At 43.7% G+C, this 23,718-nt stretch overlaps 1 protein-coding gene across 3 annotated transcripts in view; it reads left to right on the plus strand.

Moving 5' to 3' along the window:
- Positions 1-354: 354 nt before the first annotated feature.
- The window catches only part of KIF14 (kinesin family member 14), a 65,941-nt gene continuing 42,577 nt past the window's right edge, over positions 355-23,718 (plus strand). For all 3 annotated transcript variants that reach the window (XM_006135392.4, XM_075936679.1, XM_006135393.4), the window contains exons 1-10: positions 355-896; positions 3,366-4,637; positions 5,277-5,531; positions 13,707-13,794; positions 15,608-15,706; positions 17,679-17,731; positions 18,167-18,197; positions 18,744-18,851; positions 20,011-20,127; positions 22,637-22,755. In XM_006135392.4, coding sequence (XP_006135454.2) covers positions 3,496-4,637; positions 5,277-5,531; positions 13,707-13,794; positions 15,608-15,706; positions 17,679-17,731; positions 18,167-18,197; positions 18,744-18,851; positions 20,011-20,127; positions 22,637-22,755 — 2,012 coding nt within the window. In that variant the 5' untranslated portion in view covers positions 355-896; positions 3,366-3,495. The remainder of the gene's footprint in view (positions 897-3,365; positions 4,638-5,276; positions 5,532-13,706; positions 13,795-15,607; positions 15,707-17,678; positions 17,732-18,166; positions 18,198-18,743; positions 18,852-20,010; positions 20,128-22,636; positions 22,756-23,718) is intronic.

The following is a 23,718-nucleotide window of genomic DNA, read 5'->3' on the forward strand; positions in this document are numbered from 1 at the left end:
ACCTGTTGTGTTCCCTCCCTCTTGAACATCTGGCAATGACCACAGTCAGCAGACAGGATGGACCTTTGGTCTGACTTAGTATGGCCGTTCTTATGTTGATTTTTTTTTGCAGATCAGTGTGGACACAGATTCTATTTTTGTATTTAGTGCCCTGCTGATATCCATGGATTATTTTTGCAGATTGTAAATTGGATGTGGATGTAGATTTTTCATCTGCTTAGGCCTCTAGAAATGGAGGAAGCAGTTAGAGCCAAATAGCACAGGGACACTTTTAAAAGTGGAACATTCTCCTCATTTCTAAATGGCTTTTTAGAAAGAAAAGTGAGACCGAATATCGACAGCAAATTCTTAGCAGCTCCATGTAGGGTTGCAAAACGCCATTTAATTGGTTAACTGATAAAAGGGGGAGCAGGTGGGAGGGCCACTCCAGCCCCCCTTCTAGCCCCAATCCCCCGCAGGCAGGGGCTGCTCTAGCCCTGGGGGAAGACCCCGGCGGGGCTGGAGCTGCCCCGGCCCCCACCGGTTAACGTTTAACTGGCAACGCTGCGCTGGTTGCCCATTCACGACCCTAGCGCCATCGCGCCTCCAACAGCTCGTGACGCTCGCAGGCGGCCAAGGCGGGATCCAGCTGCTTCCCTGCCGCAGCGGCCCGACTGCTTCAGGCAGCATCGTTTGGACTCAGCACAGGAGGGGCGGCGAACGGTTCGCTGAGGGCGGGTGTGGGACCCTCCTTCCCCGCGCGGCCGCGAGAGGGGGCGTTTCCCAAACAACGGCTGGGGCCCGCCCGGCCGTGCGGGGTGTGACGCGTCCAGCGCGGCAGCCAATCGCGGGGGGCGCGGCGCATTCGAACAGGCACGGGCGCTGAGAGCGGCTGCTGAGGCGTAGCTTGGGGGCCGGTAAGTGAGGCTGCGGCGCGGGGCGCGCTAGTTGCCCCTTCCCGAGCGGAAGTGGCCTGCCAGTTGCCTTGCTCGGCGCTAGCCCGGAAATGGGGGTTGGTAGCCCTGGGGCCGGCCGCCCTCCCCAGCAGGGACCTGGGGTCCCCGGGGGCGCAGGCTGTGGCCGGACTAGACCCTCTCTCCGCTGAGGGGAACGGCCCGGTAGCTCGTGCCTGCTGGGAGCGCCCCGTCACTTGCCCCTGCTCCGACACACCCGGGCAGGGGCTGGCAACCCCCTCGCGGCCCTGCTTTGCCCACTCCGGGGAGCCGGCGCAGGGCAGTTGGGTGGTGCGTTCCCCTGCCCGGAAAAACAGGAGCGCACGGTGTATGGGAGGCCGTTAACCACGGAGGCAGCTTGGAAGGGACATAGTGTTAACCTGGCCTGCCCAAGCCAGGCACTCACAGCCAACAATGACACGTTTATGTAGGAAATGTTTGCAAACAAACAACCATTGCCAGTACTGGGATCTTCGTTTTGTTAAAACTTAGTTTTGGGAGGGAGGCGGGAAGTTGATAGCTTTGACAAGTCATGGCCAAAGGTTGTGTCTTTAGAAACGAGTGCTAGTATTGGGGATATTCATAGATTTGCACCCGTGCATTTGTGCACAGTTGGAGGGGTAGCTGTTTTGGGGAGCATAAAAGGGAAAGTTTATAATTATAAAAATTTGCAACAAATTGTCTAACAGTCTTTTTCTAAAGAGAATGGTTTTGTTTGTCATGGTAATAGCCTGTTGATCTCTAAGTTTAACCTAATTTTAAGCACTTAAACTTGATATTTAAATTAAATATCTCATTTATAAATGTATATTTTCTGTATTACGTAACTTTCAAAAATTCATAAAATGGAGGCAGCTAGAAACAGATTAATCTTGCTGCAGAAGTAATATTCTTTAACAAGCTATGTTACTTTTCCTGATCCTATGAAGCTGTATCTTCAATCCAAAGCATTTAAAAAAAACACATTAAAATGACATAAGGATAATGTAGAAGTAGCTGCCACTGGTTCCTGCCTCTCCCCTCTGCCCCGTGTATGTAAATGTGTAACTGCTGAAATTTCCAGTGGTTACCCATTTACACCAATACCTGATAGTTAACATCTCTACTAGCTATATCAGTAGCTCTCAACCTTTCCAGATAACTGTTCCCCTTACTGGTGTCTAATTTGTTATACCTCACTTAAACTACTTGCTTCCAGAATCACAAAAATACATGCTATTACTGAAAAATTGCTTATTGTCTCATTTTTACCATATAATGGCAAAAAAAAAACCAATATAAATGTTATAATTAAATTTCAATATATCTTGCATGGTGCAGTAGAAATAAGTTAGTTTATGAAAGTTGAGTTTGTACTGACTTCTCTAGTTGTTTTTTATGTATCCTCTTGTGTAACTAGGCAAATAGCTAGCTAAGTTGATGTATTCTTTCGAAGAGCTGTACATGCCCCCATGGGTAGACTTAGCCCTATTTGAGAACCACTGAGCTAGTTTCAAGTAGGGATGTTAGATACTGATTAATAATTGCGGTTACATTATTATTCAATAGTTCCCTGCTCCTGGCCCCACTCCTGGGGAGCCCTCTGTGACCCCACGCTGCTGTCTCTGAATTAGAGGCGTCGGGGGGACTTGATTCATGCAGGGAGCTGGTGGCTCCCCATGCATCTTGGTCCCTGCCTGCTGCCCCGCACTGCTGCCACTGCTGCTCGAGTTCCCCATAGACAGAGGCTGCCTCCTTCCACATTCGCCCCCGCTCTGCTGCCTCGGATAGGAGGCAGTGGGGGAGGAGGAGAGAGAGGGTTGGTAGGCTTGAAAGCCAGTTTGTTGAGTGTACTGGCTCCCGCTTGCCTCCCTTAGGCTCTGCGCTGCTGCCTATCTATGAGAGGCAGCAGTGCGGGAGTGGGGGGACAGGTGGCTCCATGGGATCCCGTACTCACAGGGAGCTGGCTTAAAAGCTGTCTACCCATGGGCACTACTCCTGCCTCCCCACTCTCTTTGCTCCCTTTGGAATGGAGGCAGCAAAGGGGGGGAGTGCATGTAGTTGATAAGCTTAGGCTTAATGGTTAACCTTATCAGTTAATTGTGTAGTCAGCTAGAAATTGACATCCCTAGTTTAAAGCTAGTAGAGGTATGGGTATGTGAACTGCAAATCATACCTATCACTGCAGTGTAGACATACTCTTAGACATGAATTGCTAATGAATGTCTCAGTTTGGCCAAATCTGCATCCAAACAAAGTGAGGTGCAATGTTGAGGCCAGTAGCAGTGTAATAAAATATATTTATTGTATCTTTTTTCAAGTGAGGTAGAAGGAGAATACCATTTGTGTTAATCACCAGACTGAATATATATTGCCCAACAAAGGACTTGAATACATTGCAGTAAAAATAACATTCTTCTGGATAAAAATAAAGATGTTTGCTTTGCTTTACAGATTCCATGTAAAAACTGGATGGCAGCTCATTCTGTTGTAGAGAAGATAACAATGAAAACAAGTTTATTTTGTGGCAGTAGCTTGAGTTATATATTTAAAATCCTAAAATTGAAACGTGCGTGAAGCCAAAATGCCCATATACACAGTTCCTAGTAGAAACAACACCAATGTGCTTGGTGTTTCTCCTTTCCCAAAAAATCCTCAACCAAATACCTTTGCTAAAAGCATCAGTTTTGGACAGCAGCTTAAATCACTGATACCAGAAAATAAAAAAGATAGTTCACTGTCTGTGTCTCTGTCTAAAACCAGTGAAATAAATAGGACCTATGTGATATCTGCCTGTAAAAATGTGGGTGATACGTCAGCTGTGTTTAAACCTGAAAGTAGGTTAACACTCCAGAGAAGAATTGGAGCAAGCAAAAAATCCACTTCTACTGATAAACAGTTGGAAGAAAACACAACACAGGATGTTGAAAATACCCAAGTAGATGGAAGACTTACCTTGCAGAGACGTAAGAGGATTGGATCAACAGAGAAACATAAAACAAGTAAGAACAGTGACCCTGAGACAGAAAAAAGTGATTCTTTTGCACGGCCAAACAACAAAAGTATGTTCCCACCAGGCATTAGTAGTAATAACACCCATTATGTTAAATCTTGTACTCACTTAGCTGATGGTCAGACAAATGGAAAGAGCTGCTCTGATCTGAAAAATAAAGATTCCCTTGCTAATCTTAATGCTTCAAGTGGAAATGGGTATAGTAAATGTTTGAAATATAGGGAAACTATTGCTGATGCCCAAATTCAAAATGACGTTCCTGGATCAGCACATGTAATAGCAACAAAACTTGTTAACAGGACCCCAGGGGTGAAGCTGGAAGAAAAAGATAATTTTAATGAACTATCTGGAAAGGAAAGGATACAAAATTCAGTTGCTAAATATGGCAGTTTGGAAACACAAAGAATATCCAGGAAAGGTAGTACAGTAGGAGGAGTGAAGGCTACACCACTTCTGGATACCAAAAGTTCAGCTACAACTACTCTTCAGAACAGGAAACCTTGTTTTCAAGTTATACAGAAAAGAACCCCAAATACATCAAACTCTTTATCCATTAGTAGAAGTACCAGGGCAGAAGAAAGTCAAATATTTATGCGACCTGCCACACTCAATGTAGAAACTACAGCTCAGAACACTTGCTCAGAGCAAAATCCTATTACAGCAGAAAACAGTAAAGTGACTGTGGCTGTGCGAATAAGACCCTTCAGTGACAGGTTTGTAATCAACTGTTTTCAGAGATTGCTTTGGACAATTTTATACAATTTATACGGTAAATATTCAATAGAATTGTTCTAATGGTATAAGTAATATAGTTTTTAATTTATTAGTAATGTTTAATTGTTGGTATTTACTGTATCATTTCAGTAGTCTAGGCAGACAGAATGCATGGTTCAAAAAGATATAGAAAGTATTTTATTTGACAGTATTAAAAATCTTCAGCTTGACTTTAATGTCTGCCTTTAATTTCATCATAGGTCTGTTTTACACACTAAACTGAATTAAATTAGTGGTATCATAAACCTAAACATTTTTATATATATCAGGTAGGCAGCATGCTCTTTCTCTTAACATATAATGTATGTTGAAAGGTCTGAAAGGTGTTAAGAGAAAAAGCTTTAACAAGCACATGGATGTGGTTCAGGCTAGAGGCTTGGAAACCACTGGTAGAAAATGTTACAGGTCACTGCTCCATGTAAAAGTCTTATTTTTTTTCTGCAAAATAAAGCAGTTTTTATTAGATGATGATCTACAGAAAATAACTGATTACAAAATACAATTGACGTGACCATCCTAATGTACTTTGTTTCTAATGCTATATTTATCTGTAAGGTTTGTTTTTGTATCTTATTCAGAGAGAGAAAAGAAAAAACTTTCCAGGTGGTGTCCGTGAGTGGTCCAGAGACAGTAGTACAACATCCAGAAACAAAACAAGTGTACCACTTCATTTATGACTTTTCGTTCTGGTCTTTTGACAATTGTCATCCTAACTTTGCAAGTCAGGAGATGATATATAAAGCACTGGCAGTACCACTCCTAGAAAGAGCCTTTGAGGGCTACAACACCTGTCTTTTTGCTTATGGACAGACTGGTTCTGGAAAATCATATACGTAAGTTTCTTTGCAAATGGCATGATTTGGAAACATTTTTGTTGGAGATGAATATATGTCACCTGGACTTGCTAAAAAAGGCCTAGTTTAAATTGATTTGTAAATTACTGAGTTCTTAATTTCTATTAAAAGTGTTATATTTAAAACAGATGTTCAAAAGCTTAAGATAATCAGAGTTGGACAATTACTATTAACATAATACATTATTATGCTAATATATCAAGGGCAATATTACTTCCATTGTTTGAGCAAGCAATTAAAGTCTAAGGCATTGGTTTCAGTTGAAGCAGAATTAATATAGTATGGCCAGACAATATTGAGAGAACCATAATGAAAAAATCAGTAAAAAATGTATGTCTCCTAAGAATCGTGTTGTAGATGTGATAATGAAATATGTATCATTGTGTCTAAAGGATACTGATAGCACTTGGCAGGCAGATTTATCAAATCCACAGAAGCTTTTGGAGAGAACTGCTTCCAATCTGAAAACTTTATTAGCTTTATAAAGTAGTAAAGTAATGTGGGATTTTCAAGCACGTTATCATTGGCTTAACTTGGTTCAGTGAAGTTAGTAGGAACGTTTTGGTTAAGCTAAGCACTTCTGAAAATCTGACACTTGTTTATTGTAGTTTGTCATTTTTTGGTGAAACTGATGTCACGGAGAGCGTGGTGCTTACTAAAGAAGCCCTTCAAAAGGAAATAGTTATGGCTGTTGTTGCTCTGGTAGGAAAGGAAGGAATGATTTAAGGTTTTCCTGGTCTTTTTAAAACACTAACAAACAACTCCCCCTCCCAATATTTAAAGAAAGTCAATGGGAATTTTATGAAAGACATTTTTATCTTGAAATCTAGTCATTTTAAAAAATATATATACTGTATCTCCCACTGAGTTTTTTCCTAGCCTATTGTTGTGGGTTTTACAGTCAAATATTAGGCTGTCTTCACTAGAAATGCTGCAGCTATGCTACTAGTTCTTTAGTGTAGACCCTTGCTACAGCAACAGGAGGGTTCGCTGTTACTGTAGTTCTTTGACCTCAGAGATGGTAGCTGGAGCAACAGAAAAGTTCTTCTGTTGATCTAGCATTGTCTACAGTGTGAGTTTGGTCAGCTTAATTTTTGGTGTAGGCTTTCCTTAATCCATGTTTACGCTACGAGACAAGGTTGAATCTAGAAAAGTTGATTTCTGGTCACCCACTTTTGCGAAGTTCAAGGTCCACATCCCTGCTGTGCACAGGAGTTCAACGTAGTTCAAACTAGCACATCCCCATTAGGGAGATTGCTGTTGACTTTCAGCACAAAGTACTGTAGGTAGCTATCCCACAGTGCCTGCACTGATTTGCATTCTGGTTTATGCTCCCTGTGTACACTTGGACAAAACTGTAGCGGGTGGTTATGGCTCATGTTGTCAGTGTCCCATAATGCACTCTTTCCCCCACTTGCTTGAGATCAAAGGGAAACAGCCATTTCACACCCTTTTCAGTCCTGGTTACCTGCACACATGCCATACCAGCACGAACATGGCCCTCTTGTGGGTCCTGTTTTGCGTCAAATCATTGTGATGTTGGTGTCTCTCTTGATGCACCTAATGGTACAGTATTTCAAGAGCCTAAGCATGTCACTTCACCAGGAAGAGGACAAGGAGGAAGCGCTTCCATGTTGAGGTGCTATGGGCATACTGTACAGGCAAACCCGTGTGTTGAGCTAATTGGAAACGCAGTCAGCAATCAATCCTCTGGAAACAGTGGAATGTTGAGTCTGGTGTTGTTAGACAAGCAAAGACTGATGGGACTGCAGATTGTTGTAGGAATGGGATGATCAGCAGTGGCTGCAAAACTTGTGAATGCACGTGACCCCTTTCATGGAATTTTGCAAATCCCTTTCCCCTGCCCTAAAGTGCAGGGACACCTGAATGAGGCACGCTGTGACAGTGGAGAAGTGCATGGCAATTGCCCAGTGGAAGCCTGCAATGCCAGACAGTTACTGGTTGGTTGGAAATCAGTGCGGAGTGGGGAAATCTACAGTGGGGGCTGTTGTTGTACAAGTAGCAAAGGCAATCAATACCAGTCTGATACAGAGGATAGTGACTGGGAAACGTGGATGGCTTTGCCACGATGGACTTCCCTAATTGCAGTGAGGCGATAGATGGAATGCAAATCCCCATCTTGGGCCCCAGCCATCTTGCCAAGGAGTACATAAACCACAAGAGGTACTTCTTGATGGCGCTGCAGGGGCTGGGGATCACAGAATCAGTGGGACATCGATGTGGGATGGTTAGGAAAGGTGCATAACTGTGTGTATCTTTAGGAACTCCTGCCTCTTCAGAAAGATGCACGCTGGAACTTTTTCCCCCAGACCAGAAATCAGAAATGCCAAAAGTGCTCCTTGTTGACCCAACCTATCCCTTGTTCATGAAGCTGAAGGTAGACAACCTGGACTGCAGTAAGGAGCAGTTAACTACAGGTTGAGCAAGTGCAGAATGGTGGTTGAATGTGCTTTTGGTCATTTAAAGGAAAGGTTTAGGAGTCCCCTGACTAGGATAGAACTCAGTGACTGCAACATTCCCTTTGTAGTGGCAGCCTGGTGTGTGCTCCATGATATTTGTGAGAGTGGGGGGGGGGGGGAGGGGGAGGAAGCTATCTGTCAGGGTAGGGGGGCTGAGGCAGAGCACATAGCTAGAGATTTTGAGTAGGCAGACACCAGGATGATGAGGAGAAGACAGCACAGGGCAGTGTGAATCAGAGAGGCTTTGAAAGAAAGTTTTTGTGAATGACCAGTTTTGAGACTGATGCATGTTGCTCTCAACAGGGTGCCCCCACATTCATTGTCTGTAATCCCCCACCCCACCTCTGCAATACAAGCAGTTAAGATACTGTTGTTTCATGCATTTTTATTTAGGGAAGACAGCAGGGACAGAAAAGAAGTCCATGATGCGACCCAAAAGTGGGGAGAGATCAGAAATGTGAGGATGACAGCCTTTTGCCTCCCCAGGCCCTAGAGGTTGAGTGTGAGGCTGCTCTTGAGTTCTTCCCTCCTCCCTCTGTGTCCTCGAGCCCCTGGGGGAGGAGGATATGGAACTCGGGAAGGAGGGAAAGTTGTTTTGCATGGGGTGGAGGTACGGTTGGGGTTCCACTCCACACTCCATCACAGTCTTCAGGGATGAAAAGAGATTGTCCTGATGCTTCGCTTGCAGGTCCCTGCATGCTTTCCGGCTGCTCTGCTACTCTCTCCTGCTACTCTGTCCCCATCTTCTCCAGGAATGTATTCCTCTACTCCATTTACTCCTTGAACATATTTTCTCTTGCCTGTTTTTGTCTGTGAAATGGTGCAAGGCAGACAACTGCTGGAGTGGGCGAGTACAGAGCAAGCTGCCTGCTGTTCCTGCTGTAACAAAAAGTTAAAAGGGCACACATTGCAGGAGATATATTGTGTTAAATCTATCCCTAATCCAGTGTTTCCCAATTTTATTTGGCCGAGGAACCCTTTTCAGCTTTTCAAGGAACCCCTAGGTTTTTCAAACAAAAATAAAATAAAGGGGGGCTGGGGAGGAGAGAGGGACCCACCAATGCATGAAAATCACATTCCTTCCCCAAGACACCCCCCGCCCCCACTCCTCACCGCTCTTCCTGGAGGCCTCATCCGCTCTGTTCCTCTTCTCTCCATCACTTGCTATCCCCAGGCCTTATACACTCTCAGTAGGTTGAGACAGGAGGTGTGGGGTGGGAATGAGGGATTTGGGTGTGGGAAGAGGTGAGAAGTACAAGCTCTGGGAGGGAGTTTAGATGCAGCAGAAGGGGATGCTGTCTCGGGGAGGGGGCTCTAGGCTGGGGAGTGTTGGGCTCAGGTGGAAGGCTGGGGTGCTGAACAAGCTATGGGCTTGTGGATGTGAGGGTGCAGGAGTTTGGGCTGGATATGTGAGGGACTCGGGGCAAGAAGATTGTGAGTATGATGGGCTCAGGACACAGATTTGTGATGTGTAGATGGTGGAGGAATGTTATGGTAGAAGACGGAGGATGTGGAGACGCAGGAGTTGGGTGATTTTAAGAGGCTCAGGACGGGGTTCCAGGGTATGATAGACTCAGATTTGGGGTCAGGTGTGCACGAGTGTTATGCTGCAGTGAGATGGGGGGTTTGGTCCCAGTTGGGGGCTTGTTGGCCAGGCTTCATTTTTAAATAAAATATTATGTCAAACTCAAAAGGTTTTAGCATTGTCTTTATTTATGAGAGGGGCAGGGAACCTGTTTTGAGTCAAGGGTCACTGATTCACAGAAAAGTCAGTTGGGGCCACACAAGTGAGATGCAAAAAAACCCAAACAACTCTCCAAAAACCCCCAAGCCTCACTAATATGGTCCCAAACGTGCTGGTGGGGGCGGGGGACAGAGTGCTAGTGGGTGCTGGGGCTATGGAGAGGGTGCTGCTGGGTGGAAGGATGCTGGCTCAGGTGGTGGGGTGCTGGGGAAAGCAGGTGGCAGGGTGCTGGGGTCAGGGACATGGTACTGCTGGGCACTAGGGTCACTGGCAGGGTGCTGAGATAAGAAACAGGGTGGTGCTGAGTCCTGGGGTGTGAGGCAGGGTGCTGAGGCCAGGGTGGTGCTAGGGTGGATGGCAGGGCTGCCAAGGAGCAGGATAGGGATGGGGTGCAGGATCCGGGAAGGAGGTCGGGGGCGGAAGGGGTCAAGGTCTGGGTGGTAGGTAGGGTGCAGAAGCAGGCTGGGTGTAGGGTGTCTGGCCAGGGGGAGGGAGCAGGAGCAGATTGGGTGTAGGGTGTCTGGCTACGAAGGAGGGTGCAAGGAGGGGACTTGGGTAGGAGCTGGACTTCCCTGATCTGGTGCCCTCTGGACCTAACTGGTCCCAGATGAGGGATTTTTGGACCAGGGGAGGTCACTTCAGGGTTCCTGGTTCCCCGTCTCTCCCCCTCTCCCCACTAGGCTTCTTTGCACCTCTATCCCCTGCAACCCAACTGAGCTGCCCACTCCTTCTGGTTCCCTGCACCTCCCCCAGAACCATCCCCCACAATCCAAGGGAGTGGAGCACCAGTTCCCTGCAGCCCCTCACAACCCAGCTGAGCTGCCCATCTGTATGCCTTCCCGCATCCACCTCAGCCCAGCTGAGCCCTGCACTGGTTCCCTCAATGCCTCCCGCACAGCACAGCTGAGCCCCGTTTCCCTGCACCTCCCCAAAGCCCCACAAAACTGCTGAGCTAAGCGCCCATTCCCCGCCCCTCCCTCCCCTTGAGTCTAGCCCCGGTTCCTGGCACCTCCCTCCTCTTGCAGCCAAACAGCACCACACACACACACCCCACTCCACAGCCCAGCTCAGCTCCCTGGACCTTCCCTCTCTGCAACCCAGCTGAGCTCAATTTCCCTGTACCTTCCCCCAAACCATGCAGACATGCTGAGCCAGCCCCGATTCCCTGCCTCCCTCCCTCCTCTTGGCTGTGTCTACACTGGCGCGATCTTGCACCAAAGCGGCTGCTCTTTCACAAAAACTTACTGCCTGTCTACATTGGCCGGTGTTCTTGGGCAAGTACACTGACGTTCTCATGTATGAAATCAGGGTTTCTTGCGCAAGAACTATGATGCTCCTGCTCAGGAATAAGCCCCTTGGCGCAACTGTTCTTGTGCAAGAGGCCAGTGTAGACAGGCAACATGAATTTCTTGCGCAAGAAAGCCCTATGGTTAAAATGGCCATCAGCACTTTCCTGGGCAAGAGAGCGTCCACACTGCCATAGATGCTCTTGTGCAAAAGCATAGCTCGCACATGGCAGTGTGGACATGTTCTTGCACAAGAAGTCTTGTGCAAGAAACCACCAGTGTAGATATAGGTGAAGAGTTTCCTCGCATGAGCAAAATGAATTTTGTGTTGTGCACCAGTACTGAGTTCATGTGGCTTCTTTGGATGTGCCGCTGTGGCACCCAAGTTATTAATAAATATTTTTAAACCTTTACCTTTGCCCTCTGCTGCCATGTCTCTTCCCCTTGTTCCATCAGGTCCCCTGGTGCCTGTTGCCCCCCACACCCTTCACCCTCCTTTGCTGTCCTGACTCCTGCCCTTCTCACTGTCCTCAGCCCTCCTGCAACCTTCCCCCCTCCACCAGCCCTTCTCTCCTCCCTGTGCCCACTCCTCCAGTAGCCCCACTCTGATCATGTGAGCTACCCCTCCTCATCCCCTCTTCTAACACCTCCCTCTACACACCTGCCCTGCCTCTCTCCTCTGGTGCTGGTCTCTCCCCTGCAGGTGTCTGCCCATCTGTTTCACTCCCAGAATCCCCTGGCACTTGCACCTTCTCTTACTCCTGTAGCCTCCTGTTGCCTCCCGCTTTCCTCACTGCTCCTGCCCCTTTTTTCCCTGAAGCCCACCCCCTCACCACCCTCTGCCCCCATTCCTCTCATGCCCCAGTGCCCTTACACATGACTTGCTCCATCCCTGCCTTCCTCATGCCTACCCCTTCTTTCAAGCCTTCTCCCAGCACTTCCCCCTCCCCCTATTAGCCCCCAATGCCCTTATCCTCTCCCCTCCCAGCATCACCCTGTCCCCCTCCCACTGACACTTCCCCTCCTGCCTTTTTCTTCATTGTCTGCACTTGGCCCCCTGTCATTTGTCTCTCCTCCACCCTGTTCCTTTGGTGCCTTCCTCTCCTCCTTCCCCTCTGCACAAGCCCCTTTCTCTCCCAGCCCTCCCCTACCTTCTGCCTTCCACTTTGCGGGGCTGGAGCCTGTGCTCCGTCCCCGGCCTCTGAACCCGCAACTCAGCCGTGCGGCACAATGCAGCGCCCAGTAGTTTTAAAATCCCGGGCCATCACGTCCGGGTGTCTCCCCACCCACTGGTTTGAGCACACCACGCAGGGCAGCAGCAGCCAGCAAGGGGGAGCTCAGAGAAGGTTGCGCACAGCAGGGATGGGACAGGGGATAGATGCTCTGGGTTTGGGGTAGGAGGTTGCACAGGGGGCCGGGGCCAGCTCCAGCTCCAAATATTGCTGGAGCATGGGCACCATGAGCCCATACAACTTGCCGCCCATGCCTCTGCTGGCTAGCTGGCTCGCTCTCTTTTTCAGAGGGGGGCGGGGGAGTGCTGGCTCCTCGCGGAACCCCTAGTTTTGCTTCGCAGAACCCCAGGGTTCCGCGGAGCACCAATTGGGAAACACTGCCCTAATCTGTTAACATACAGAGACCTTTGCTGTAAAGACAATGGAGATGTGTTCTGGTGCAAGGCCAAAGTTATGCTGTAAAATGGTCACGGTACAGTAGGTACACAGCTTGTTTTCAAGGGAACATCTGGACTGATGCATTTTGGAGGCAGGCATGGTCAAGGGCCTGCCAAGACTTGATCCTGCAGGCAAGTGGAGGGGACAGGGTTCAGTTCCTACCTGTACCATGGCTATTCTATGTGATTTTTTTTTTTTTTTTTTTTTTACAATTTTTTCAGTAGCTGTTGGGGAGGAGATTGAAGAGGACAGTACTCATCTTCATGTTAAACTAGGTCACATTTTACTGCATTGTTTTAATGTTTGACATAAACTAGTCCACCGTTGGGATTGTAATTCCAGCACAGATTTCTTTATACTGTACTACTGTGACTATCCATGTAAACACTTACCAGCTGGATTCATGTCTTTTTCTTTTCAAACGGAGGCTAAAACTAAATTCAACTAAAGATGCAGTATATTGAAGTTGAGACTATGACTAAAGTAAATTAAGAGGATTATGAACTGAAAATGGTGAGGTTTAATATAGCAACAATCATGCCAGATTTATTTTGAATAGTGGTGATTTTCAAGTGAACTGGTCTCTGTGCATTGATTTATATTTTTTAAATAAATTTTGGTGTACTTTGAAATATGTTAAATATGACTTTCATAAAATTAGTACACTGCAGTAATGAGTTCAAGAAATTGGACTGATAGGAATGACTTGAAAGAGAGCCTCATAAACTTCAATTTAGAATTGGGGGAATAAATTGGGTGGTGTATACTAGAGTTGAAAGGTCACATAGTAGTAACTTTTTTTCTGATCCTTAAATGTGTGTCTGATTTATTTCTATAATGATTTGAATAATTCAGAAATACATCTGGGGATTTTAACAACTGTAACGTGGTCTTACCTACAACATGATTAATATTTACATAAGACAAATATAAATTATCCTCTTTAAAAAAACTACATTGTTTTCTAATTACAGTATGATGGGATTTGGTGAAGAATTGGGAATAATCCCAAGATTTTGTGAAGATCTTTTTACTCAAATAGCACAAATGGATTCACAGAAGGTATTGTCAGAATGTTTGTTTATTGTGAATATATTGAATTAGAAAGCAACCTGTATATTGTTGTCAAGGTTTTGAATATTTATTCTTGTCACTCTACTCTTTAGTGCTATTTTACTTCCTTCAGTACTATGCTTCTGCCTTTAAATTTAATTTTAAAAATTTAAAACCACGGATGTTTCCAGATCAGAGAGACCTGGATTTAGGCAGTTCAATCTGTACTACAGCTTCTATAATGTTTGCTTTTGAATCTTTGTAAGGAAATCTAGCAAAAGGGTTGCCAGGGCAATTGAGCAGGTTAAGATGCTAATTGCTAATCTGTATGTGGTGCTATGTGGTAACTTGGTATGTATACACCTATACTATATATAGAGAAGGACAGAATGAGGTCTTATTTAGTGATTCTTATTAGGGATGTGTATAGTTAACTGGTTGGGCCTGGAGCAGTTCCCCCCTCTCCCTCTCCACTGCAGGCATGGGGCTGTTCCAGCCCTGCATGGCCCACTGTGGGTGGAAGACACTCCAGCCTGACTGGAGCAGCTTCTGTCAGCGGTAGCCCTGGCCCAAGTGTGCTGCAGATCAACTGGAACAATCACTGCAGGCAAGGGTGGACCACTCCAGGCCAGCTGGGCTTGAGCGGCACTCTCTCCGCAGCTGCTCCCCTTCAATCAGTTAACTCGTTAAACATTAGATCCGAACCATATTCTTATCACTAGGAGTTCTTTTGGAGATGTGCTTTGCTTGTTTCTGTGGCTATTGGGATTCATGCTTTGCTAAGATTGAATTTCTAATAATTCTGTGGACAGAGCTTTTTTTCTTCAATTTAAAAATTGAGTTTTGAGAAGTTTTTTTTGGCATTGAAGGAGATATTATGTACAGAGAATTGCTTATAGGACAGAAAAGGCTGCACATAAGTCTTTGGAGACTAAACGTTACATTTTTGTAGGCAAGCTATAAAATAGCTATGATATTTTTCAGAGAAATAGGAAGATTCTTTAACTGACCTAGAATTTCATTATCTATTGCCAAAGTGTTGTTCAGCACATAAGCATACATAAACACATTAGTATTTGCAGCTGCGAAACAGAATTTATAAAAGGATTGTTAGGCATTGAGGAAACTAAGAAGTATATTGCTGAATTCAGCAATAAAGCATATTAAATTATAATTTCTAACGAATACTGGTATGGTCAATGTGACTGTATTATATGCTTATGGGCTTTTAAGTGATTCTGTTGCTATAAATCATTTAAATTCTGTTTTTCTGTGTCAGTTTTTTTCTTTACTTGCCTTTGCTCCTTAACACATTTCAATTTTATAAGTACTAATATTATATATATGAGTTTGAGAAATGGGTTAGTACTTTAATGGAAAAACCTCATTCAACAAATTAAGGTAGTTATACGAGTATGGCTACGAGTTATAACAATGCATGTCCCTTTTTCGATGTAATGTAAAAAATCACCCAAGTGTGCTGACAACACCAGTCACAACCGTTATTTCATGCATTGCATGTATCATACTGTGGAAGCTTAGATTATAAAGGAATATGGGACACCTGCAGGAGTGAATAAAACATTTTTTGTGTATTAAAAGCACAATGTTGACATTTCAGAGACATTTTGCAGCTGTGGGAAGCAGCAGATGGGAAGTGTAGTAAGTTAAAATTTCTTGTCTGGAATCTTGTTACTGTTGGAAGATGACTTCAAAGTGACATCTTGCAACAGTGATGTAGAATACTTGCATGTTACCTTCAATTTATTGACTGGAAATGACAAAAGAAGTCTGGCGTAATATCAGATGTTATTTATATTAGATTTTGTATCATCTCGAAGTGAGCTATTTTGAAGTCTACAATGAGAAAATTCATGATTTGCTCATCTTTAAAGCTGAAAATGGACAGAAGAAACAACCTGTAAGTTACCATTCATAATATATACCTGTAATATATTCTGTCAATATACAACTTGTAGTGGTACCTGCCTTCGAGGATATGGCAAGCTTCCTGTCTGGGAAGCTTGGAAGTTGCTGGATAGGTGGATCATGTAGCAACATTGTTAAATGCTCATTGCTTTCTTCTTGCTTGCTCATCTCCAAATATTTATCTTTTTATAAATGCTCCTACTGAAGGTGGTACACACTAGATTGCTATGAATCATTTTTAGCTATTGTACTCACTGCCTAGAATGTATACTGGTGTGAATTTTAAAAATAGATATGCTAAGTCCATTAGAATATTGTCAAGTTTTAAGATTATTATTCAGCTGTTATTTAACAACCTTAAATTGAGATTGGACTTCCCTAGTCCAGCACCCTTGGAACCTGAGTGGTCCTGAAGGAGGGATTTTGCTGTACCAGGAGATGTGGTTTCTGCCCCCCTCCCGCCCCCCCAGCCCAGCTCTGCTTCTAGCCTGAGCTCCTGGCAGACTATTTTAGAGCTTCCAGAAATTAAAGATCAATCCTTAATTTAAAAATTGTCATGTGATGAAACACCCAGGAATACATCCAACCAAAACCTGCAATCCTATTCCATGCCAAGGTGCTTGAAACCGATAGTTAAACTGTTTCTTTCAAATGCTATCTAATTAATCCCTTCCCCAAAATTGCGATTTGATACTTGGCAGTGGCGACTGCTAGAGAGGGTCCCAAAGTGGGCGCTGGTCACATGACTCCCCTCTCTAGCTCCATTCTTAGCCTGGGAGAGGGCCCTGAGTTGCCTGTCCCCACTCCACCTTATATCCCACCTTCACTCCATGCCTTCCCTCAAGACCCCTTGATGTGGACTTGTACATTTGTGGAGGGGCATGGTGCCAGCAGCAGGGATTCTCATCAACTGCACTCACTTGTGTCGAAGGTGAGTAGAGTGACCTGGCCCCAGCCTGCTCCATTCCCTCAATTTCCAGCCATGTCACTCCGCTTCCTGATGCTGGAGAGTGGAGGGGGTGGTTCCACCCTTTCCTCCAGCCCCTTCCACACATGCAATGTATCGGGGAGCAGAGCGGGCTTGGGCCAGGTCACTCTGCTTTTCAGGGCTGCGTCAAGACACTTGTATCTCCCTCCCCTTTAGAGCTGCACCAGCTAGGTGCCCCCATTCCTTACTCCTCCTGCCCAGTTCCCGCACCCTAAGCCTGCTCCTGCACCTTCCTTCCCTTCCAGACCTTCCCCAGCTCGTTCTTGCACCCTATCTCACAAAACAGAGAGATACAAGAGAGAGTAAATAATTTGACAGGAATGGAAGAAACAGGAGAGGGAGATGACAAAATAAAGAAATGCTGAGAATAAGAAGAAACTCTCTGCCCTTCAATACAAAGCATTTATTAGTGAAATGCATTCATTTGTATTGAGCACTTTTTAAGCACCCCACAGCTCTGTTAAATTGGGAGGGTTATGTTGGATGTTGATTTTAGTAAAATACCAATTAGCTTATGGACTTGAGCTAATTTTTTGTTCAGTCTTAGGAATGTAACTAAGTGCATTGCAGGTATTTTTAAGACTTCAGTGTCAAAGTAGTAAAAAGTGTTTATAGCATATCCCAGTTATGAATTTTCCTCACTCTTTTTCTATCCAAGCATTGTTGCATCTTTGGCTCCATCTTGTAAGCAACAGTATATTTCAGTTTGTGAAGTATTTTGGCTTGGTTACTTTTGTAACTGAGAACTCATTTTTAGTTATCATCCTGGTAAGATAATATAACTATGTTGCTTTAGAGCATGTGTTGATATTTTTTTTTGTAAGACATAGCCTATCCAGCCCCTAAAAAACATTCATAGCATGGCATATAGGAAAAAATGATTTTTTCACTTAGGTATTTTTTATGAAATTGTTTCATAATTGTGACAAATTTAATATATTTGAAGAGCTTTTTCTTTTACAATTATTTTCAACAGCTCCGTGTAAGAGAACATCCAGTATTTGGGCCATATGTGGAAGACTTGACAGCGTAAGCCTTAACTATTATCGTTATGGTAAATATATTGGTCCCATACTGTAATGTGCTAGTTATGGTTCTTGTACCTTTATGCAGTCTCATTGACTTAATTGAGATTCTCTAGCAGGGCTCTTGATCCTTCAAAGACTTGTGCACATGTTTACCTTTTAAAACTGTAAATAATCTTATTGAGGCCATTAGAATTGTTCACTCTCAGTAAAATTAAGCGTGAATGCAAATATTTTCAGAGTCAAGGTCTAAGATCTTGCCCAGTCTCGCTGGGGTAGTCACTTTGGCTCTCATGGTGTCTTGATGAAGTTAGGCCTTAATGTATGTTTTTTTGTCCGTCCATAATTCAGTAAATATTTTTGAAAAATTAATTTTTTAATTACTTTTGTAAAAATAAAATGAATTGGTTTGAACCAGAGCTATTTATTTGTTTTATAGGAACATGGTCAGTTCTTATTCTGATATCCAGGTAAGATGATGGTGATGATGAGGAGTAAATATTAAAAATCAGTCTTTTAAAAGCTGCAGGTAAAAATCTCTTTTTGCTTCTTGATTGGTCCTTTCTTTCTCCTGAATGCCTGTTTTTGTTGATGGTAAAGATAAGAGCTTACATTAGCCTCTGGCATCTGATCTTGAAGCTGACAGCGTAGGCAGACCCTTGTATCCATGTGAAGTTACTTGCAGGATTGGGGCCTAAACTTGTTTAAGTTTAGACAAAAGTAGTAGTAGTTCTGTTTTTCCTTTTGCTAGCTCCAGGGTCTCATTTTGGCCCCGTGATCAGAGGTGAAAATGCATTTAAAAAAAAAAAGTAAAATGTATCAATAATGCTCAAAATGTTGATTAAGTTTGGTACTCTACATAATTTACATCTCAAAAGTGTTTATTGGGCTACCAAAATTTTCTACACTCCTGCCAATACCAGTGTATTCGTTTATTTTACAGATTTCTTTAAACTTTTGTGTTAGCTACTCACAGAATCTTTTTACTTTGTCTTGTTTCTTATCTCTATTATCAGAGTTGGCTTGAGCTAGGAAATAAACAGAGAGCAACTGCTGCTACAGGCATGAATGACAAAAGCTCTAGATCACATTCTGTCCTCACCCTTGTGATGACCCAGACAAAGGTATAGTGTGGGTTAATTTTTCATATTATTGCAATAGTGTAGTTGTGGAAAAATAAATTATCTATTACCTAAAATAATGAAGGGGAGAAGGGTTGTGTTAAACATAGTGGGTTGAATAAAGAAGTAGCCTTGCTTTCTAAGCAGCCAAGTCAGTTTTGTTTTATATACTCTCAGTACTACATTTTAACAAAAGTGCATTCTAAACATATTTAAGCCGTACTGTAAACTTTTAAGGACACTGCTTTTCTAATATTTCTGCACTATATATACTAGTGGCACTATACAAATATTCATGGTTCAGTTACAGCAAGGGAAGAAAATCCTATTATACTCAATTTTGAATGTCTAAGTCACATGTTGTCTCCCACTTACATGATCTGGATGAAGTTTGAGATAATGCAGAGGATTTTGTTGGGTCCTGTTAAATGAGAAGCTGTTGAAACACACATCTGTGCACTCAGGTCAGGAACAGACAGCAGACATGGGCTTCGTGCTCCTCCACCCCCCATTGTTTTGTATAAAGGAGACCAGCATCCTCCACAGAGAGATGAGAGTAGAGAAGGAGGCAAAGTAGATAGATCTCTTCCCAAGTCTATGGGCCTCAATTTTTTTCCCCTCCACAAACTGAGTTGGCCTGGGATAAAAAACAGTTGCCCTGTCTTCTCTATCAGGTCAGCCTATATGTTAGTGTCCTTTTCACTTACTAATGGTTTAGTCTTGCACCAGTGAAGGTCAGCGACAACTACTAGCGACTTCAGTGCATGCTGGGTTGAAGCTCAAGTGAGTAGTAGTCTTGACATGCTCCTGTGCAGAAGTAGCAAAACATACTATAAGTCTATCTTTCCCTTTTCACTAATTCTTATGCTTCCATGCTTGTGTGTGTGTGTGTGTGTGTGTGTGTGTGTGTGTGTTACCAGAAGTCCTCAGGCATTGCTGTCTATTTAATATCCTCACCTTACTCTTTTCTTGTTGAAACTTATACCATATCTTAGATGAGACTACCATTAAAAAAGTGAAATGAGAAAATGTCTGTCTAATTTATTGTTAAAAGTGAATAGCATGATAGAGTTGACTCTTCATGTCGCTTTTATTTTGGTGATGTAATTGAAAAACATTTAATTTTGCAGACTAAGTACAGTAATCTCTTTTTTTTTTCTAGACAGAGTTTGTGGAAGAAGAGGAGCATGATCATAGGATTATCAGTCGCATAAATCTAGTAGATCTAGCAGGCAGTGAACGTTGTAGTTCAACTCATACCAGTGAAGAGAGATTGAAGGTAAACTGCATTTACAGTTTTGTGACAAATGGTTTGTCCCAAATGGCACAGTTGTGTGAGTCCATGAAATGAAAATGCTTTAGGTCTGCACTTGAGAGAAGACCTGTTGGTCTTGGTGTTGAATGAATCTTGATGTAGCAGTATTTTTGCATTGCGCGCGCTCTCTCTCTCTCTCTCTCTCTCTCTCTCTCATATTTTATTTTTCTTGTCTTGTTTTAAAAAAAAAAAGAATGTAGTGTCTGGTGAACCTTCTGTACTATTAATAGTTCACTTCTTGATTTGTTTGCATATCAGTTTCATAAGCATAATTCCCATGACTTAACTTGCTTTCTCTAGAATCTTACACTTTTCCATCTAGAACTTTATTTTTCACCAGTTTTTACTGTTTTAAAATGTATATGAATGTAAATTAGAATTGACCTGTGTGTCACATTACATGTTCCGTATAAATAGCGAATTAACATGGAAAATATCGCATCTGCTTTAACTTGATTTGATTATACCTAAATAAGCATTAAAAAAAAAAGACAGGAGAAGGTGGTTCTCAGTGTGGTTTTTGCATTGGAGGCTTGAACATTTGTGGTTTGTAGTCTAGTGGTCTTCCAAAATGCTAGATATTAAATGCTTGCTTTAACTTTTATCTCATATGTCACACACTCTTTCTAATTTACAAAGCTGAATATTCTTATGTCTGACGCTAAGGATAAACACTTACTTACCTCTAACAAAAAACAGGACAATGTAGCACTTTAAAGACTAACAAGATGGTTTATTAGATGATGAGCTTTCATGGGCCAGACCCACTTCCTCAGATCAAATAGTGGAAGAAAATTGTCACAACCATATATACCAAAGGATACAATTAAAAAAAATGAACACATATGAAAAGGACAAATCACGTTTCAGAACAGGAGGGGGATGGGGGGGAGAGAGGGAAGGGAGGGAAGGTAAATGTCTGTGAGCTAATGATATTAGAGGTGATAATTGGGGAAGCTATCTTTGTAATGAGTAAGATAACTCACTTGGTTAGGTCCTAAGTTATAAGATCAAGAACACATCTTCCTGCTCATTCAGAAATATAATTTATGCTATCATGTGCCGAAAGTGTCTGTCTGCTATGTACATTGGACAAACGTCTCAGACACTTCGCCAAAGAATCAATTCCCACAAAACAGATATTAGACAGGATCACAAAGAAAAAACAGTTTCTTGCCATTTCAACCAGAAAGGACATTGTCTCAACGACTTGATTACCTGCATCCTGCTTCAAAGACCTTTTCAGACCACACTTCAAAGAGAATCCTCTGAACTGTCATTCATGCTTAAATTCGACACTTTATGCCTAAGTTTAAACAAAGACATTAATTATCTTACCCATTACAAAGATAGCTTTCCCCAATTATCACCTCTAATATTATTAGCTCACAGACATTTACCTCTTCTCCCCCCCCCCCCTCCCCCCATCTCCCTTCTGTTCTGAAACTTGATTTGTCATTTTCATATGTGTTCATTTTTTTTTAAATTGTATTCTTTGGCATATATGGTTGTAACAATTTTCTTCCACTATTTGATCTGAGGAAGTGGGTCTGGCCCACGAAAGCTCATCACCTAATAAACCATCTTGTTAGTCTTTAAAGTGCTACATAGTCCTGTTTTTTGTTTCAGCTACACCGGACTAACCCGGCTACATTTCTATCACTTGCTTACCTCTGTTTTTCATAATTCAAAGAAGCTAGAAAGTACAGGAGTGGGGGAGTGATCTGTGTGCGCAAGTATCATTTCTAACTTGCTTTAAAAGTGTCTATACACTGCACAGTCAGAATTCACTCCTTCCTGAGGTTTGGCTTCATTAACAAAAACACATTTTATCTTTTTGTAAACTTATCTAGGTCTTCTCCCTAGCCTTCTCCAGTGTTGCTCCTTGGAACTGCTTAGTCCAAAACACAAGTCTTCATGGCATCAGATTGAAGCTCTTTCTGGGCTACTCTTGTGTCCTTTACATCAGTAGTGGATTTAGTACGCTAGATCTGCATCAGTGAATTAGCATGTCTCAGTAAGGCCACATCTACACTTGCCACGCCAGAGGATTAATCTTCTGGGTTTTGATTTAGTGGATCTAGTTAAGGCCCATTAAATTGAACACTGAGCGTGGTGTCGGTTGATGCTAGTACTCCTTGCAGTTGCGAGGAGTAAGGGAAGCCAATGGGAGCATTTGCTCATGTTGGCCTTCCTCGGTGAAGATGGTGCCAAACTCAGTTTCAGCTAAGCAGGCTCCAGCTACATATTTTACATAGCTGGAGTTGTACACCTTAATCAGACCTTCCAGATCTATTGTAGACCTGGACTTAGCATCTTCCGATAGGACTAGTGCCACCTATTAACAGGGTGGGTTCACAGGAGAACACTGCCAGCTTGTTAGGCTCTGTTTTATCAATTTGTCAGTTTAAAAAATGTTTAGTAATGTTTTATATTCAGAATGATGCATTTTTTTAAATTCTGCTTTATATAGGAGGGTGTGAGTATTAATAAATCACTGCTGACTCTGGGGAAAGTTATTTCTGCACTTTCTGAGCAATCTCTGAACAAAAGGAGAGCTTTTATTCCTTATCGGGAATCTGTCCTTACGTGGTATGTATATTTCATGAAGAGCTATTATGAAGAAATTGGTAAATTCTGTGGAGAACAAAGAAACAGATGAGTCTTAGCAGATTCATGCATCTATAGACTCTCACTTCTACAAATTGTATGAAAAAAAAGTAATCTTGAAAAATATTTTTTCATATTTTGTTAACCATGGGTGTCTATTGTGGGACCAATATATTCTTCCTCAGTTTTCTGTACTGTAGATGAGGAAATGATTATGATGCCTTTTCTTCTCTCAGCAGTGCCCTCACCTCACTCATACAGGCAGTCCCCGGGTTACGTACAAGATAGGGACTGTAGGTTTGTTCTTAAGTTGAATCTGTCTGTAAGTTGGAACTGGCATCAGCTGCTGCTGAAACTGATCAGTTTCAACCGCGGCTGAATCTGGACACCAATTCTGACTTACATACAGATTCAACTTAAGAAACCCAGGCGTCCCCAAGTCAGCTGCTGCTGAAACTGATCAGCGGCTGATTCCAGGAAGCCTGGGGCAGAGCAACTCTGCCTCGGGCTTCCTGTAGTCAGCCGCTGGTCAGTTTCAGCAGTGGCTGACTTGGGGACGCCTGGGGCAGAGCAGCTGGGGTGCTGCCGGGTTAGTCCGGAGCGGCGCTGCGGGACCAACCCGGCAGCCCCCAGCTGCTCTGCCCCAGGGGTAGGCAAGAAAAGCCTGGTCTGCTGGGGGGGGGGGGGGGGCACTAGCTGCACCCCTCTTCCCCCCCCCCCCCCCCAGCAGACCAGGGAGACGGCGGTGGCGGGACCGCCCAAGTCCTCCACGGCTTTGCTCCGTCTCCCTGGTCTGCTGACCTGGGAGACGCGGAGCAAAGCCGCAGAGCACGCGGGCAGCGGAATAGTCCAGGCACGCTTGAGCTGTCCCCCTGCGGGCGTGCTCCAAGGCTTTGCTCCCCGTCTCCCTGCAGACCAGGGAGACGGGGAGCAGCTTTTCTCGCC

Source organism: Pelodiscus sinensis, chromosome 9 (assembly GCF_049634645.1).
Source record: "Pelodiscus sinensis isolate JC-2024 chromosome 9, ASM4963464v1, whole genome shotgun sequence".
NCBI lineage: Eukaryota > Metazoa > Chordata > Testudines > Trionychidae > Pelodiscus > Pelodiscus sinensis.